The sequence below is a fragment of the Drosophila suzukii genome, chromosome 3 (assembly GCF_043229965.1).
Source record: "Drosophila suzukii chromosome 3, CBGP_Dsuzu_IsoJpt1.0, whole genome shotgun sequence".
NCBI lineage: Eukaryota > Metazoa > Arthropoda > Insecta > Diptera > Drosophilidae > Drosophila > Drosophila suzukii.
In genome coordinates, this window is record NC_092082.1 from 67,582,847 (window position 1) to 67,598,375 (window position 15,529).

General features: G+C 43.6%; 2 protein-coding genes across 3 annotated transcripts; both read left to right on the forward strand.

Annotated features, from left to right (window-relative positions):
* Positions 1–269: 269 nt before the first annotated feature.
* Positions 270–6,730, forward strand: Dtg (Dpp target gene). The gene is made up of 3 exons (XM_036816906.3): positions 270–674; positions 4,677–5,009; positions 5,072–6,730. The coding sequence occupies exons 1-3, from the start codon at positions 548–550 to the stop codon at positions 6,415–6,417; spliced, it is 1,806 nt and encodes a 601-aa protein (XP_036672801.3). The 5' UTR covers positions 270–547; the 3' UTR covers positions 6,418–6,730.
* Positions 6,731–8,400: 1,670 nt separating this feature from the next.
* LOC118877583 (xaa-Pro aminopeptidase 2) lies at positions 8,401–14,824 on the forward strand. 2 transcript variants are annotated; one of them, XM_036816852.3, is made up of 8 exons: positions 8,401–8,544; positions 10,405–10,572; positions 11,803–11,876; positions 11,937–12,611; positions 12,688–12,800; positions 13,161–13,873; positions 13,939–14,007; positions 14,065–14,824. In XM_036816852.3, the coding sequence occupies exons 2-8, from the start codon at positions 10,524–10,526 to the stop codon at positions 14,472–14,474; spliced, it is 2,103 nt and encodes a 700-aa protein (XP_036672747.3). In that variant the 5' UTR covers positions 8,401–8,544; positions 10,405–10,523; the 3' UTR covers positions 14,475–14,824. The 2 variants fall into 2 exon arrangements, with proteins under 2 accessions (XP_036672747.3, XP_036672746.3); XM_036816851.3 differs by having other exon boundaries at positions 8,417–8,544; positions 10,378–10,572.
* The last annotated feature ends 705 nt before the right edge of the window (positions 14,825–15,529 follow it).

The following is a 15,529-nucleotide window of genomic DNA, read 5'->3' on the forward strand; positions in this document are numbered from 1 at the left end:
AAGCCGCCTGCCTGCCAGGCCCTATTATTACCCGGAGAGCAAATAAACCCAGGCCAAGGCATATGATGGATCTGCCAGTAGAAGGGGCAGCTATAGTAGGTAGAGGGAAGTGAAGGGCAAGGGACCGACGTCGTCATCAATATACGACCGCAGCACATGCATTGCCTGCCACAGCAGCAGCAGCAGAAGCAACAAAAGCAGCAGCAACACAAGCAGCAGCAACATCAGCGGCGACGGCAGCAACACAAAATTCCAGAGCGCACGCGTTCTCAACTTTAGTTCTTTGCGAGTGGCCAACGCGTTCGGTCGTCGTGCGTGGTCGTCTATAAGTCTGGAAACCCCTCGAAAAGGCCCCTGAAAACCGGAGTCAAATCGAAGTTATAGCAACAGCTGAAAAAGTCGCTCAAGGAAGTGCAGCTGTATATTCTTTATCTGCAGCCGAGTATCTGTGCGCATCCCGTGTTCAAAAGTGTTTGTGTGCGTGTTGGCCAGTTGATTTCGGGCCCGTCAAACTGGGAGCGACAACCTAATCAATCAGTCACTCAATATGGCCAGTATTTCTAAGAGCCGCGGCAGCTGCAGCTCCTCCAGAAACAGGCTGCATCTTCAGCAGGGATCGCCGCTGCTCTTCGTGATCTTCGCCTGCCTGCTGGCTTCGTGCTCGGCTCAGCCAAGTGAGTATAGATATAGCGAGTATAATATGGTGGGCATATCTCATCCCAGGCATCCCAGGGACTGGGGCTGCATTGTCGTCTCCCCATCATCGTGATTGTCGTAATCACTTGCTGCGGTCGCATCAGGCCTTTGACTTATATACTTATATTATATCTTCTGATGCCGTGCGATGCGGTGTACTGTGGTGGCTTTATAGCGATTTTCCCCGTTTGCTGGGCTTTGGCTTGGCATGGTTCAAAACAAGCGTAATTATGCCACTGCCGCGGAAGGGGCGACACAGAGCTCCCTCAATTCCCTCGATTCCCCCAGCCAAAACCCAAACGGTGGCACTTGGGTGTCATACAAATGCCCCCATCGGCAACTGAAAATGCACTCCCTGCTCGCCGGCAGCGTGCGAAAGTTCAATAATGTTTGGTAACAGGCCAATTGAGGCGGTCACCGCAGTTCAAACTGTGCGATAAGGCGAAGATATCGGTTCCGTTTTAGGATGGGGGATTAACTCAGGACTCGGGAGAGGCGGGGGAGTTTAATGGCACTCAAGACTCGCCGATCGAGGGAGAGTTTAATGGCACTAAAGTTGCAGTAATCGGGGTGAACAAACCCATATCATATTTATAAATTATAAACGGACCCAGCTCGAAATTAAAGGATCATTGATCATGTGGCGTGTTGTTGGCATGTTACCCTGTGTTAGACATGTAATTTCTCTCACTTGGACATCGAAAACATAATTTCTAAGGCACACCCATACCAAAGAAAAGGGTCTGACAGCTGACACTGGCCTGGTTTTGGTCACTGCATCGGCATCTGCATCTGTATCTGTATCTTCATCTCCATCTGCAACTGCGGCAAGCTGCGTAGCCAAACAAAATCGATTTCGTGTAGTTTTCCTCTAAATGCCATTTTCCTCATTTGGCCGCTTCTTTGTTTTCGTTTGTGCGGCATGCTTTGTCCCATTTTAAGACCCAAAGACAGTCTCTGGTGATATTGTAGCTATTTGTTGTTCCTTGGCATTCGTTCCCAAGGGATTGGTAAAGGGACTGTGAATTGGAATAGAAATGGGCATGGACCGACCGCCCATGCATATCTCATGCAGAGCATCTAATAATTCCGCTTTTCCACGAAACGAGTTGCATCTTCTTAGGGATTCCGACCCAGAATGGATGGGATGGGATGGGGGAACTGGAATAGATGTCCCCTCATAAATAAGTCAGCTACTTTATAGGCACACAATGCGACAGGCTGGGTTGCCCGGTCTCGTTGGTTTGTTTATTTGGTTACTAATTTGGGATTCCTCGATTTGTTGGTGGTGTCTGGTGTGTGTGATTGGAATTTTAATCACTGCCACCCGTCCCCCCATCCAAGTGGCCAAGCGTTTTGAGTAATGGGCGCGGGCGAACGTCTCCGGAGGAGAATTCGGGTTGATCGGGTAGTATTGGGCTACCAGGCCTGGTACTCTGGGACCCAGTTGTGAATGAATGTGTGAGAAAATGTGATAGCCGCCTAGATGTGGCTATGAATGGGCCGTATCGATGTTGCCTGTCGACAGACACCCAATCGGCCCATCGGGGCCATAAAGAACCCATCGAAAAGGCCTAATGGCACTCGTCTATGATATGACTGTAATATTTGTTTATTAGCGCGTTAAATGGGAAGTTTATCAATGTAGCCTCTATTAACATCGTTCGAAAATACATTTTATTAATTTCCGCCTTTAAATGCATTCTGATATTTTCGGGGAAAGTTTGGGAGAAGCTTTTAATATTATCCGTGCCTATTTCCATTTCTGGTTAAGTACTTGCGACGTGTTCTCAATTTCTGGGGAGAAAGCCGCGCCTAGTCATCGCTGTAAAGTTGTGTTATTAATAATATAACTTATCTGAAACACGGAGGGTTTCTTCGGCGAACAAGCCATAATCACATTTCCATGAATCTTCTTAATCTTTTCGTAAAAACGAGTGCTGTTCCCGTCTCGAAGTATATATGTCTTGAGTTTTGAATAATTCAATTATTGGGTGGGCAAGAAAGTCATGTCGTTTTTTTTAGTAATCGTTTTTAATCTAATTTATTTACGACTAATCGAGCACCAGGGTCACACTTTTTAGTATCGTTTTAAAGCTTATTGTCTTAGGTACTATCGACGAAAATTTGGTAATTATTCGATAACATTTGTGGAAGCTATAGCAAATTAAACATGGAGGACCAAAGTGAGCATTTTCGGCATATTTTGCTTTTTTACTTCCGAAAAGGAAAAAAAGCGGTCGAAGCTCGCGAAAAATTGTGCGAAGTGTATGGTAAAGATGCCATGAGTGATCGCCAATGTCAGCGCTGGTTTGCCAAATTCAGGCTTGGAGATTTTGGAGTTAAAGACGCCCCACGTTCTGGTCGACCATCGGCCGTTTTTGACGAACAAATTCAGGCTTTGCTGGATGAAAACCGGCGCTATTCAACGCGGGAGATGTCAGAGAAGCTCAGTGTGTCGCATACAACGGTTGAAAACCATTTGAAGAAACTTGGCTACGTAAGCAAGCTCGATGTTTGGGTTCCGCATAACTTAAAGGAAATTCACCTAACTAAGCGTATCAACATCTGCTATTCTCTGCTGCAACGGATTGAAAACGATCCTTTTTTGAAGCGGATCATTACTGGCGACGAAAAGTGGGTTGTTTACAATAATGTCCAACGAAAAAGATCATGGAGCAAGAAAGATGAGCCAGCCCAAGCCACATCAAAGGCCGATATCCATCAGAGGAAAGTTATGCTGTCTGTTTGGTGGAATTGGAAGGGTGTAGTGCACTTTGAGCTGCTGGGACGGAATGAAACCATCAATTCAGATGTGTACTGTCGCCAGCTATCCAATTTGGCGGAAAAAATTAAAGAAAAGGAGCCGGCACTAGCTAATCGCAAGGGTATAGTCTTTCACCATGACAACGCTAGGCCCCACACATCTTTGGTCACTCGGCAAAAATTAACGGAGCTGAATTGGGAAGTGCTACCACATCCACCTTATAGTCCGGACTTAGCACCTTCAGATTACCATTTGTTTCGCTCTCTTCAAAACTCTTTGAATGGTAAAAACTTTGATTCAGATGAGGCTGTCGAAAACCACTTGTCTCGATTCTTTGCTGGAAAAGACCAAAAGTTCTTCGAGCGCGGAATTATGCAGCTGCCCGAGAGATGGTCATTAGTGGTCGAACAAAACGGCCAATACATAATTGATTAATTATAAGTCCTGATATAAATAAATCATCTTTGAAAATATTGAAAAAAAACGACATGACTTTCTTGCCAACCCAATATATTATATTTCAACAAAAAACATGATTTAAACTCATGACTTGAAAGTACAAACTTCATAAATTCCTTTAAAACGAAGACAGTTTTAATTTTACATATATTTTTTTAGATGTCCATATGTATCATTTAAATTCTTGACACGCAACTATCTTGAAATCTTATTCATATTCGGGATGTCACAGAAATCTCTTCAGTCGAAACTCGAAGGAAAATTGTATTGATTATTTAATTCACCCTTGATTATTTAATTCTTAAAATATTAACTGAATGCTGTGGGTAATGTGTAATCGCTTTGCTTGGTATACTATCATTAAATTTAAAAATTAAAAAGCAACAATTTCCAAAATGGTTTTTCAAAAGATAGATTTTACAGAAGTCTGCTTAATTTAGGAGCTGTGAGTTCCAGTTAACAAAGCTGCGGTAAGGTTCCGAATTTAAACGGGGTTAACAAATAAGTTTATCCTTCCGGTTTAAGGTTCGGTTCGTATTTCACTCCGGTTCGGAGGAATTCATCTTCAGATTGGTTCAATTTGTTTTCGACATCTTACGCTAAGTTTTCTACATGTTACATTACTTTTACTGATGGTTTGTGTATTGACTAAATGGCCATCATTAAAGAAATATCTTTAAGAAACTTTCCAATTTAAGTGAATAATGAACTTACTGATATTCTAATCAACTGCTTTCCACTTTTATCGTTTTAGTCGAGTCAACCTCGGCGTCTCCAGAAATAGAAGAAGTGGCAGAGCCCACCACCACACTCCCTATCCAGTTGGAAGAGAGTTCATCCACGACAGAACAACCGATCCTGAATGCAACAACTCCTGCTCATCCTGTGGAAGAACCCAAAGAAGAGGAAGTTAGTCCTGCCGATCCTGTTGAGCCCACAGACAATTTTGTATCGGTGTATGGCGGAACTTTGGAACAGGATATCAAAAATGATGTGAACAGTGAGGTGGAAGATGCGCTTTCCCCAGTGGATCCCATTATCGAAGAAGTTAAAAAGGCCGCTGAAGCTGCACTCCAAAATCAAGAGAGTAAGTTAAAATTATTTGTTAATTTCCAAAAGAACATATCTAATTAAATACATTTTGCGCAGTTGCTGTTCTAAGTGCTCGTGAACCCAAAACTCTTGATGCTGCAGAGGAGAAGAAGCCCGTCCAAGCCGAGGAGTCGGAGGAACCAGAGGCAGTCACAGACAACATTGCCGTGTCCAGTGAGCAACTGGAAAGTCGCATCCGGCCATTGCCCAACGTCACTAGTGATCTGGTTTCCGTGATTCTCAACGAAGATCGAGCCATCACCGAACAGCCCATCACCAAGACCAATCTGTTGGCCCTGGAGCAGGAGCACGAGAGATTGGAGATTGACGAGGATAGCACTCCTGTGCCTCCGGCTTATGAGGAGGCCAAGCACCAAGTGACCAAGAAACAGGGTGTGGAAGACCCGCTTCCCATTGAAATTGCACCGGAGGTGCCCGAGGAACCAGAGATTCAGCCTTCCGAGGAACCCCAGGCTGATCGTGAGGACCGCCAGTTGGAGGAGTCCAATGACAAGCTAAATGAGATCAACGAAAACTCCATTGACGATGATGAGACACCAACCAAAACTTCGACTTCACCAGCTCCTTTGGTCAACGTGGAAACCACTAAATCTTCTGTGGAGCCAAATGAGGAGATCGAGAAGAAGGTGGAAGCCGAGGCCAAGGCGGAAATGGAGGCTCAAGTGGAGGGCGTCACTGCTTCGGAAGAGACCATTGTGGAGGCCGCAGATCCAGAAGACACAGAAGCTGAAGTTGCCGAGACAACCGAGGCGTCTGTCCCAGAAGTGGCCCAGATAGGCGAAGAGGAACCTAAGGAAGAAGTTTCAGTTGACCAAGTCGATCTTAAAGAACCCACAATTCCCATTCAGACATCTTCAGAGGCCAACAAAGAAGAAAATATCACTGAGGAGCCAGGTAAAGAAATTATCTTCCCCAAAGATAATAGTGACTCTGCGGAGGAGAAAGACAGCGATGAATCAGATGAAAAATCGATTTCTTCGGAGGAGGAAAAAGAGCCCATTGTGCAGGAAGCAAAGTCCGCTTCCGATGATAGCACCGCCACTCCACTGGTCTCCTATCCTCCCCACGATGCTGGTCAGACCTTCGATAGCAACTCCGCTGATGAGCACTCGGCCCAGCTCTCGGGACCCTCCAACTACCGGTCCACCCTGATCATAGCCTTGTGCTCCGGCACCGCTGTGATCTTCATCGTGGCCTCGCTGGTGATCTTCGTGGTCTCGTTCCAGCGGCAGCACGGCACCTTGGACATCGAGATGCAGGAACAGCGCCTGGGCAAAGACGTCCAAGACGAGGACAATGTCCAGATGAAGCTGCTCGATGTGGATCTCTCAACTCCCGTCATCTTACCCATGGGCAATGAGGAGACCGACGAATGCCTGTAGACCATGATCCCCGTAAATGGTGCCCTGTAAATATTTATTAACTTTCATATTGCGAGGATGACTCAGCCTGCTTTTACTGCTGGCTGTTTATTTTGGTTTCTAAATTGTTGACTGAGAGCAGCTGCAAGCAAATCAAACGAATAATCGAATCGAAACGAAATCATTTGCCATACTGTTTAATTTTAAATGCACCTTAGCCCCTAAGATTTTGCAAAAGTTTGACAAAAATATTTATATTTAGACATTTCTTTATAGTTAAGCACATTTTTATTGAGTCTGATGAGAAGTCAGAATAAATATTTTCGATTGATAATGTTTGTAGAGTATTTATGGGATGGGTTTTGTAAAACGCGTGGCATACTTTTTGGCTGTGTTGGACAGTCTGTGCACTAAGAAAAAAAGTTTTCTAGGTTTGATATATGTTTGAGCAATTTTTGGACAGTACCAAATTAGGTAGTCCCGAACGCAGTTACTAAGAATAAAAGGGTGTAATTACAGTCAAGCTTAAAAAGTTAACCGAGTGTTATTAAACAATTAAAAAAATATTTAAAGTACAAACTTTTCGTCAACCAGTTTTTAAAATGGAACGTGGTATGCTCTTTTAAGTAACCATGCTTAAACATATTTTTTATCACCTTAGTTAAACATTTTTTGCAAAAAGTTATTGACTTGTCTTCTTTACCGTAGGTGGTAATGCAAAGTGAAGAAGCCGTTTTGTCAAAAGACTTTTAGGTGCATCATAACTTTGTAAGTAACGCCCTATTAGCAAAAAACTTATTTTCCATGTTTTCCATGGTCATTAAAATTAAAAACTCTAATTATGAACCACTTAGACATTTGAAGATACTTATGATAGCTAGGAATGTTAGTAACCAAATGTATGTGTTAAAAACCTTAGGAAAACTGTTGCATTATACATAAGAAATGTGTTCTATTAGTCTGGATGCGGTTCACCTACTAAAGCCACAAGATTAAACTTTATAGAGGTTAACCAGAAATGATTTACTGGTAAACTACGTAGAAGTGAAAAACCCATGGCAACCGCACGCCTAATTGCTTGTCAGGCGTATTGATCAAAAGCTTATTTGCCACTTGGCGGCATGCTTCAAAGTCGATTTTTAATTAGTTAATAATAAATCGAGAGCAGGGCGATCGAAATGAAGAGTGGAAAGGGAGAGCGAGCTTGCAACATAATAAATAAGAGCACATTGATCTCCCGCCCGCCACTCGGCACTCCCATCATTTTCCGCTTTTCATCGGAAAATCGAGTGGCAGTCTCTGTGTAAATGAGCTAAATGAGCAGAGTGGAAAGGCGCTCGCTTTGTGACCGAATGAAATAAACAAAGTGATTTCCAGATTAAGAGCTCATCTCGTCAGTTCGGATATGTATTTGTTTACGAGGGATTATGCAATGGCCCGCACAGTGGTCTTCGCTTTCCGACGCCTTTGAACAATCAATTTAAAAGCAATAAAATACCAATTGACAGCATCGAGTTCTAGCGATTCCATTGAAAACAGTCGATTGCAAAACTTAAACTCCATGGAGGGCTCAACGACGTCATTGCCTGCTCCACTTGGCCAGATGGAAATGCAAGTCGCACAAAGTTGTCACAAGTCCATTGTGATGGTGTGGATTGGGATTGGATGGGTAAGGATTGGGTTGCAGTCCATGGAAGAGCGACCACTGTGCTGCAGTCGAGCAGAGGAGACTTTTCCCATTTTCTTCCGGACTTTTGTCTGGCGAGCGTCTAACGCCAAAGCTCTCGCTCAGCTGTTCCGCTTTTCCTACGCTTTTCCCCCGCTTTTCCCTCGCTTTTCCCTCGCTTTTCCTTCGCTTTTCCCCAAGCCATTATTTTCCCGATTAAACAGTCTATGCATGCATGCTTCTAACCTCTCTTTCCGTCTCTCTCTCTCTATATCTTACTCACTCTGTGGGTGTGTGCCAGCGCTTTTTCATCTGCCACACATTTCGAAAAAAACAAAATAGCAACATCAAAAGTTTTTCAGTTTGCTTGTTGCTTTACACGCGTGCGGTTGGCTTGGATTCGCTCCTCCCGCGGTTTATAACTCAGAAAATAATAATAAAAAACAGTGTGTGTGTTTGTGGTTCTTTCGGAACCGCCAAAGGTAGATAGTTCTGAAATTCCGCTGCTATTTCGGACAGCTGTGCAAACTTGGCGGTACACGCTGCGTATACGCAACGCTGTCAGCACGTCACCCATACGCGCTGTGGTCCGCTTGTTATTAATGTGCAATTGCCGTGAATAAGATTTCAAATTCGTGACGCTCAAGGTGTGCGTTTGGCGCAAAATTCGGTTTTATTCAAAATCAACCAACTACAAATAGCGTACAAAATAGACTGGCAGATCTATGTGTTTTCTGGCGGGGGGTTCTTGTGATTTTTTTTGGCAACCCTGCTTAACTATGTGCTTTGAGTGAGTCAGCGGCGGCAGTGAAATCGAAATAGAAGGCGCTGCATTTTGTTTGAGAAGAAAACAAATGAGACCACCTTGCTCCCAATTTCAAAAAGAAATGTTCCCCAATTAGAAACGTAAACAAAAGGCCGAATATAACTTGTCGGCAGGTGTTGCATCCCGTGTTTATTCCCCCATTTAAGGGGGTTTTTCTGTCTAGCAGTACATTGTGATATAACCAAGATCTAAGGGCAGTCAGCCAGTTGGCACTGGATGCACTCTATGGCAACAAATTGGCATCGCAAGCACATGCAAATTGATATATGCGATGATAACTAGAGCATCATCTTGTTTTGGTGCCAAAGTCAAGCGTATAATTGCCAGCCGGAGGCGGATTACAGGGACATTTGCCACTTTCACATACTCATATGTATGTCTATTTGTCGATGACGAGCGCCCACAACTTGGCGAATTTGCTTAACTTTTATTTAATGCCATTATTTCCGATGCCTTTCAATGGCCTTTCGCAAGCCATATTCATTGCGGTGGCTGGAAGCGCTTTCGTGGGTTGTACTATTTATACTATGTAGTTACTTACTTTGTGAATGGCATGTGGGGCGTTGGATTCGCCATATCTGTCGCCAATACCACGACAATAAAAAGGCCACCCGTACAATGGTAGCAGCAACAAATTACCTCTAATAGTCGAGTAACGCCCAGGCGGCGAAATTGTTTTTCAATCGCTCAATTGAAACTGAAATGACTGAAACGACATCGAAATTAAAACCATTTCTTGGTCATTTCGAAATATGTTAATGGAAATCGCTATGGCGTAAAAATGGCAAAGCAATTGAGTTGTTTTATTGACAGTTTAGCAAAAGTTTTAATGTGAAGCACGTGATCTCTTGGGATGTTCCTCAATCAAAATCAATCTGGTTTGACTGCCATATGTGCGTTTGGAAACCCCGGTTTTAATTCGCTGCCCTTGTTTAGCTGCCCTATAAGGTTGGCCTTAGAGTTCGGAACTTGGAATCCCAACCACTTCCCCAGGCACCCACACATTTTGGAATTGGTTGCTCAATTCCAGCACGATTTGTTCAGCTTTACGCTTGATTAATTAAGTCAGCAATTAAGTATATTTGGCTAAGCTACAGAAAAGAACCCCAAACTGAATAGTTGCCAAATTGGTGTTTACCAAAAAAGAAAGACCGAATTCAAAAGCGTCCCGCCAGTAGCGGAAGTTATAAATTCCTAAACGGACTGATATCATGGCTATTTATACAAATGTCGCCAGCAGATGAGTTATAACCCCAGGGACTAGAAGTTGGTCAGACGGTGCACGGCATATCAATTAGAAGAAAGCGCCGGGCGAGGCCATCACCCTCTAGATTGGCATATCTGCCACACCGCCCTGCAAAGCTAGGTGCAACATGTGGCACGTTGCGGTCATTAACCGGAAAAGTGCAGTCCCATTCCCACTTCCATTTCTACATCCATTACCATTCCGACGATCTCGCTCGCCACTAACTCAGATCATTAATTGCAGCCGTTTGATTTGTTTACTCGAAAAAAGGGAACTATTCGCAAAAGTGCACAAGGCAGGAAGATCCCATTCTGGCAAACACAAACAGTTCCACGGACTTCGAGTACGGAATAGTACATCGCGGGAAATTTTAAGTGCAAATAAAAACAATGACGACAGCCAAATGGATTTGGCGCTTGGCGCTGAGCATCTTGCTGGGTGAGTACGACCACCGATTACTATGTTATTTTAAGGCCGACCCATGGCGATGCTGATTTTATGGACTTTTGATCGATTTACGGTATTTTTGGCCAGTTGTGTAAACGAAAAATGTTTCGCACATGGCCCCAGGAACTTGAATTCCTTTTGCCCCCCGGTGTTTCAGCCTTCGATTAGATATCCCCGCTACAGTGCGTCATGACCATCTCGTGCCAAATGGCATAATGTTTATTTTTACAAACGCAAAGTCAGCTGTGTCAACTGGATGTTGGTCTACCATCCCCCGCCTATGATTTTTTATCGCATATATTTCTTTAAGTCACATAAACTAATTTCGAAGAGATGAGTATGTGGCTATTAACAAGAAAATTAATTCCCAAATATTTCCACTTAAACAGAAAGGAAAATATAAACAAGGAAACGTGTCTGAATTAGTCATGACGAAGATGGAATGCTCTTGAAACTACTTTACTATTATTGCAAAAACAAGAACTATAGCATTTTGAAGGTCCCTTATTGAAATTTTCATGAACAATTTATTGGTATAAAATGGCCAACTGTATTTCATAATCTTTATGCCCTCAATGGAACTTTAATGCTTATTTTTAATTTTTATTTTTGGTCTACCATGTCGCCGGTTGCGGCTTAATAAATCAATTGAATATATGTACTTTGCCTCTGTCCATATGGCAAACATTCGCATTCGTTCTGTTTGATAATTTTTAAAAAAAACTTTGACAAATCGTGCTTGAAAAGCTGGCCAGGATGCTGACACTCGTTCACTCACTTGTCAGCTGGTCTGTCTCCCTGTTTTGACAACCCAATCACTGATATACGGTATACAGTAACCGCCCTGCTATATGTTTCGATTGGAAACCCAGAACAAGTCGAGCAAAAGTTCCATTACGCATACGCAGCGTAGAGTCAGGTGGTCCAAAAAGTGAAACGAAATGTCAGAATGTCACTACGGAGGTGCCATGGCTCACTTCTGCAAAAATATTCCATATTATATTTAGTAAAAGTCGCGTCGCATGGCCGTTTAACGAGCGTGGGAAATTTGTGCGGCTTCGTGACGCACTTGATGCTATTTTCGAACCGCTATTTTGGCCATTAATAAATAAGCATAACGAACACAAATACTAATGGCAACAATTTAAATTTTATTTATCAACATCTTTTACGATTCGCAAATATTTTGTTTTGTTTTTTACGCCCTTGAATTGTTTGCAGTCGTGGGCTTCGTGGCGGCGGATAAACCGAAAGGCTATCATCGGGAGATTTGCCAGTACCGCAAGGCCAAACATGTGAGTTGGGATTCTTTCAGAATGTATATGTCTTTATTTACTTACCTGTTTATTTGGCAGATCCAGCCCATGAGCGACCACCACAATCGCCTGATGGCGATGCGCGAACAAATGCAGATTAGGGCCACGCTGCAGGGTCCCGAGATTTATGGCTACATACTGCCCTCCACGGACGAGCATCTCAATACGGAGGTGGCGGTGCGGGATCAGAGGTTACGCTACTTATCCGGGTTCACGGGAGTGCGGGCCTTTGCTGCCGTGGCCAATAAGGGAGCAGCCATGTGGGTGGAGGACCGATATGCCCAGCAGGCCGATGGAGAGCTGGAGTGCGACTGGGAGATCTATCTGATCAGCGGGAACGTCACCGTGGCCGACTGGCTGGGCAGTCACATAGGCTTCGACAAACGTGTGGGCGCCGATCCTCATCTGGTGCCCCACTCCCTGTGGATCGAGTGGGAACGCCAGCTGGACGGCAAGTTGCTCAAGCTGGTCAAGATCAACACCAACCTGGTGGATCACATTTGGGGCTCCGAGCGGCCAGAGACGCCGAAGAACCAGGTGATAAAGGTGCACGAGAAGCGGTACGCCGGCGAGAAGTGGCAGGACAAGGTCAAGGAGCTGAGGAAGCGACTAGCGCACCTGGGCTGCGATGCCATGGTGGTCACCTCCCTGACCGAGGTGGCCTATCTGCTTAACATCCGGGGCACAGACATTCCCTACACGCCAGTGGTGAAGGTGGGTCTACTTTTCTTAATACTAGTTTTTAAGAAATAATACAAGCTTGACAAACATATCTCCGTTTCCCCAACAGTCATACGCCATTGTCAGCCAAGATGATATATTCTTTTATGTGGCTCATGCGAAGATCAGTTTGGACATAGATCTCCATCTGCGCACAGAATGCTTCAATGCAGATTGTGTAAAGTAAGTATACGGTAACCAAAATCGAAGTAAATCTAAATAGTACATTTAAATGTTTTCGATTTCATTTATATCCATTTCGCTTTTATTAATCTTAAGTAAAAATGTGTCAAGTCAAACATTACAGCAAATTAAAGTGGTTCAAATATGACTAACATCGTTTCTAATAGATACTATCTATCTATATAGACATAAATATATTAATGTCAAATTATACATTTTAATATGTTTTGCATTAAATATTATATACGAAATTTTGGGTTCAACATGCTATGTAATACTACGGTATACTATTATTATATCAGTGCAGATGTTCTTACAAAGATTTCATAATATGATTACTATTTTTTGTGTTCCCCACAGGATCAAGGAGTACAATCAGATCTGGAGTGACATCCGTACCTACGCTCAGCTCTGGAAGCGTGTCCTTGTGTCCGCACCTTGTGTGCAGGATCCAGGCGCCTCGGAGGCCATATACTCCTCCATGCCGGGCAAAATCGTTGTGTGGCACATCTCACCCATTATCTTTATGAGGGCGCAGAAGAACTCCGACGAGCAGGAGGGAATGAGGAGGGCGCACATCCGGGATGGGGCGGCCATATGCGAGGCGTTGAGCAACCTGGAGACCAGGTTCCACACGGAGCAGTGGACCGAGGAGAAGATCAAGTACGAGGTGGAACTGTGGCGTCTCTCGCAGAAGCACTCCAAGGGCCTGTCCCTGCGAACGGTGGTGGCCTATGGAGAGCACTCCGCCCTGCCCTACTACATATCCAGCAATGTGACCAACATCGAGGTCTCTGACCAGAGTCTGTTGGTCATCGAGTCCGGGGGTCAGTATCTGGAGGGCACCACGGACGTCTCGCGGACGTTTATCTTCGGAGAACCCACGCAGGAGATGAAGAAGGTGTATACGAATGTGCTGGCGGGAATTCTCCACCTGACGCAGCTCAAGTTTCCGTCGGATCTGAAGCCATCCGAGGTGGACGCCGTGGTGCGTAGCATGGTGTGGAAGGACATGACGGACTATCCACAGGCAACGGGCCATGGCATTGGTTCCTTTAGCTCCGTGGAGGAACGTGAGTAGAGGGTTCTTTTTAAATGGATTGGATTGAATAATAGAAGATTTGCTTTTCAAAAACAGCTCCCATATCCGTTGCCTATGGCAAGAACAGCAGTTTCCACTTCAAGCAGGGCTACTTCTTCTCCAGCGGTGAGTTGTCATGGAACTTTTCCACCTAATCCCTAACTAATCCCTTTTAACCCTTAGAATCTGGTTACTATAAGCGCGATGACTTCGGCGTCCGCCTGAAGAACGTGCTGGAGGTGGTGGACACCGGACACATCCATCCCAGCGGAACACACTTCCTTGCATTCCAGGACGTCACGATGGTGCCCTATGAGCCCAAGCTGATCGACAGCACACTTCTCAGTGCGGCGGAGAAGCGTATGCTGAATGAGTACAATGCCAAGATCCGAAACGATGTAGGGGACGAACTGAAGCGACTGGGCAACATGAGGGCCTTCTACTGGATGATGAACCAGACGCGACACATCCGGGAATACCTGCCGGAAGATGAGTACCGCTCGTCGTACGGGGGAGGAAGTGGTGTCCCCACCACGAGTCCCCTGATAGTCCTCAGTCTACTGATTCTCATTTCTGGGATCCTGCAATCCTAGGGTCCAGAGTTTTTAGTGTACACTGTCTGTAATTATGTAGATTTAGTTAGCTATTCAAATTTAAAGAGAGAATCTGGGACTAACAAGAAATCGAACCAATCATTAAATGCAATTGTTAGTATTTTAGTAACGTCAATTGGCCCTGAGTCCATTAAAACCGCACCCTGCCACCAAGTTCTTTGACTAGGATTAGGTAATCACTCATACCAAATACGTAAAATGAAATGTATAAAATCTTTAAACCTAATCGACCAAAAATATGTTAAACCTGTTTACATTAATACGAGCATTGTCTGTAGACTTAAGAAATAACATTGTATATTTTTCTAAATATAATTTGGAAAAAACGATTTGGTACATTATTTTACTGCAGTTTTACATGAACATCTTTTGTTGGGAACGATTTGTGTTGCATACTTTTTTGCTCATTTGAAAAGATATAATTGTTAGCAGTGCAGTGCAGCCATTTTGTCTATTTTCTGGACAGATCCGACTAACATCGGTTATTGTCAGAAGAAACAATTTCAGCTTGTAAATTTCCTTCTGGATAACAGGGTCTTAGGGTAAATAGAGTATTCTTAGGATATTACCAGTTTAATAAGGGATGCCAGTCGGTAAGGAGAAATTCTTAAAAAATAACAGAGTAAATAGAACAATTTATTAGCTCCTAATAATCTTCTCAGTTACTTGTCACTTAAAACGATACATTTTATAATTCTTTAATATTTTGATTAAAAATTAAGCTTTGAGGCTAAATTCGTATGTGCTTCAACGTTAATTGTACACAAATTAACGCTGAAGTGATTTCTGTGGTACACCTGTGTGTGACGCTTATAAATAACGTTTCACAACGGAAAATTATTAGCTTTAATAGAGTTCTGGAACAGCTGATATACAAAAAGATATTTTCTTTTCTCCAAGTAAAATTAATATTCGTGAGAACAGGAAACTGAAATAAAATTGTGTTTGGAAGAAAAACAGATTCTGTTAACACATCTTTGGGACTTAATCGCTTTACCAAGTCAATAACCTCAATAGAACATGTTAAAAATTAA

Coding starts and splice junctions, on each gene's coding strand:
- Dtg (XM_036816906.3), top strand. CDS start 548: ATGGCCAGTATTTCTAAGAGCCGCGGCAGCTGCAGCTCCTCCAGAAAC. Junction 675..4,676: donor TTCGTGCTCGGCTCAGCCAA/GTGAGTATAGAT, acceptor TTATCGTTTTAG/TCGAGTCAACCTCGGCGTCT. Junction 5,010..5,071: donor TGCACTCCAAAATCAAGAGA/GTAAGTTAAAAT, acceptor CATTTTGCGCAG/TTGCTGTTCTAAGTGCTCGT.
- LOC118877583 (XM_036816852.3), top strand. CDS start 10,524: ATGACGACAGCCAAATGGATTTGGCGCTTGGCGCTGAGCATCTTGCTG. Junction 11,877..11,936: donor AGTACCGCAAGGCCAAACAT/GTGAGTTGGGAT, acceptor TTTATTTGGCAG/ATCCAGCCCATGAGCGACCA. Junction 14,008..14,064: donor GGGCTACTTCTTCTCCAGCG/GTGAGTTGTCAT, acceptor TTTAACCCTTAG/AATCTGGTTACTATAAGCGC.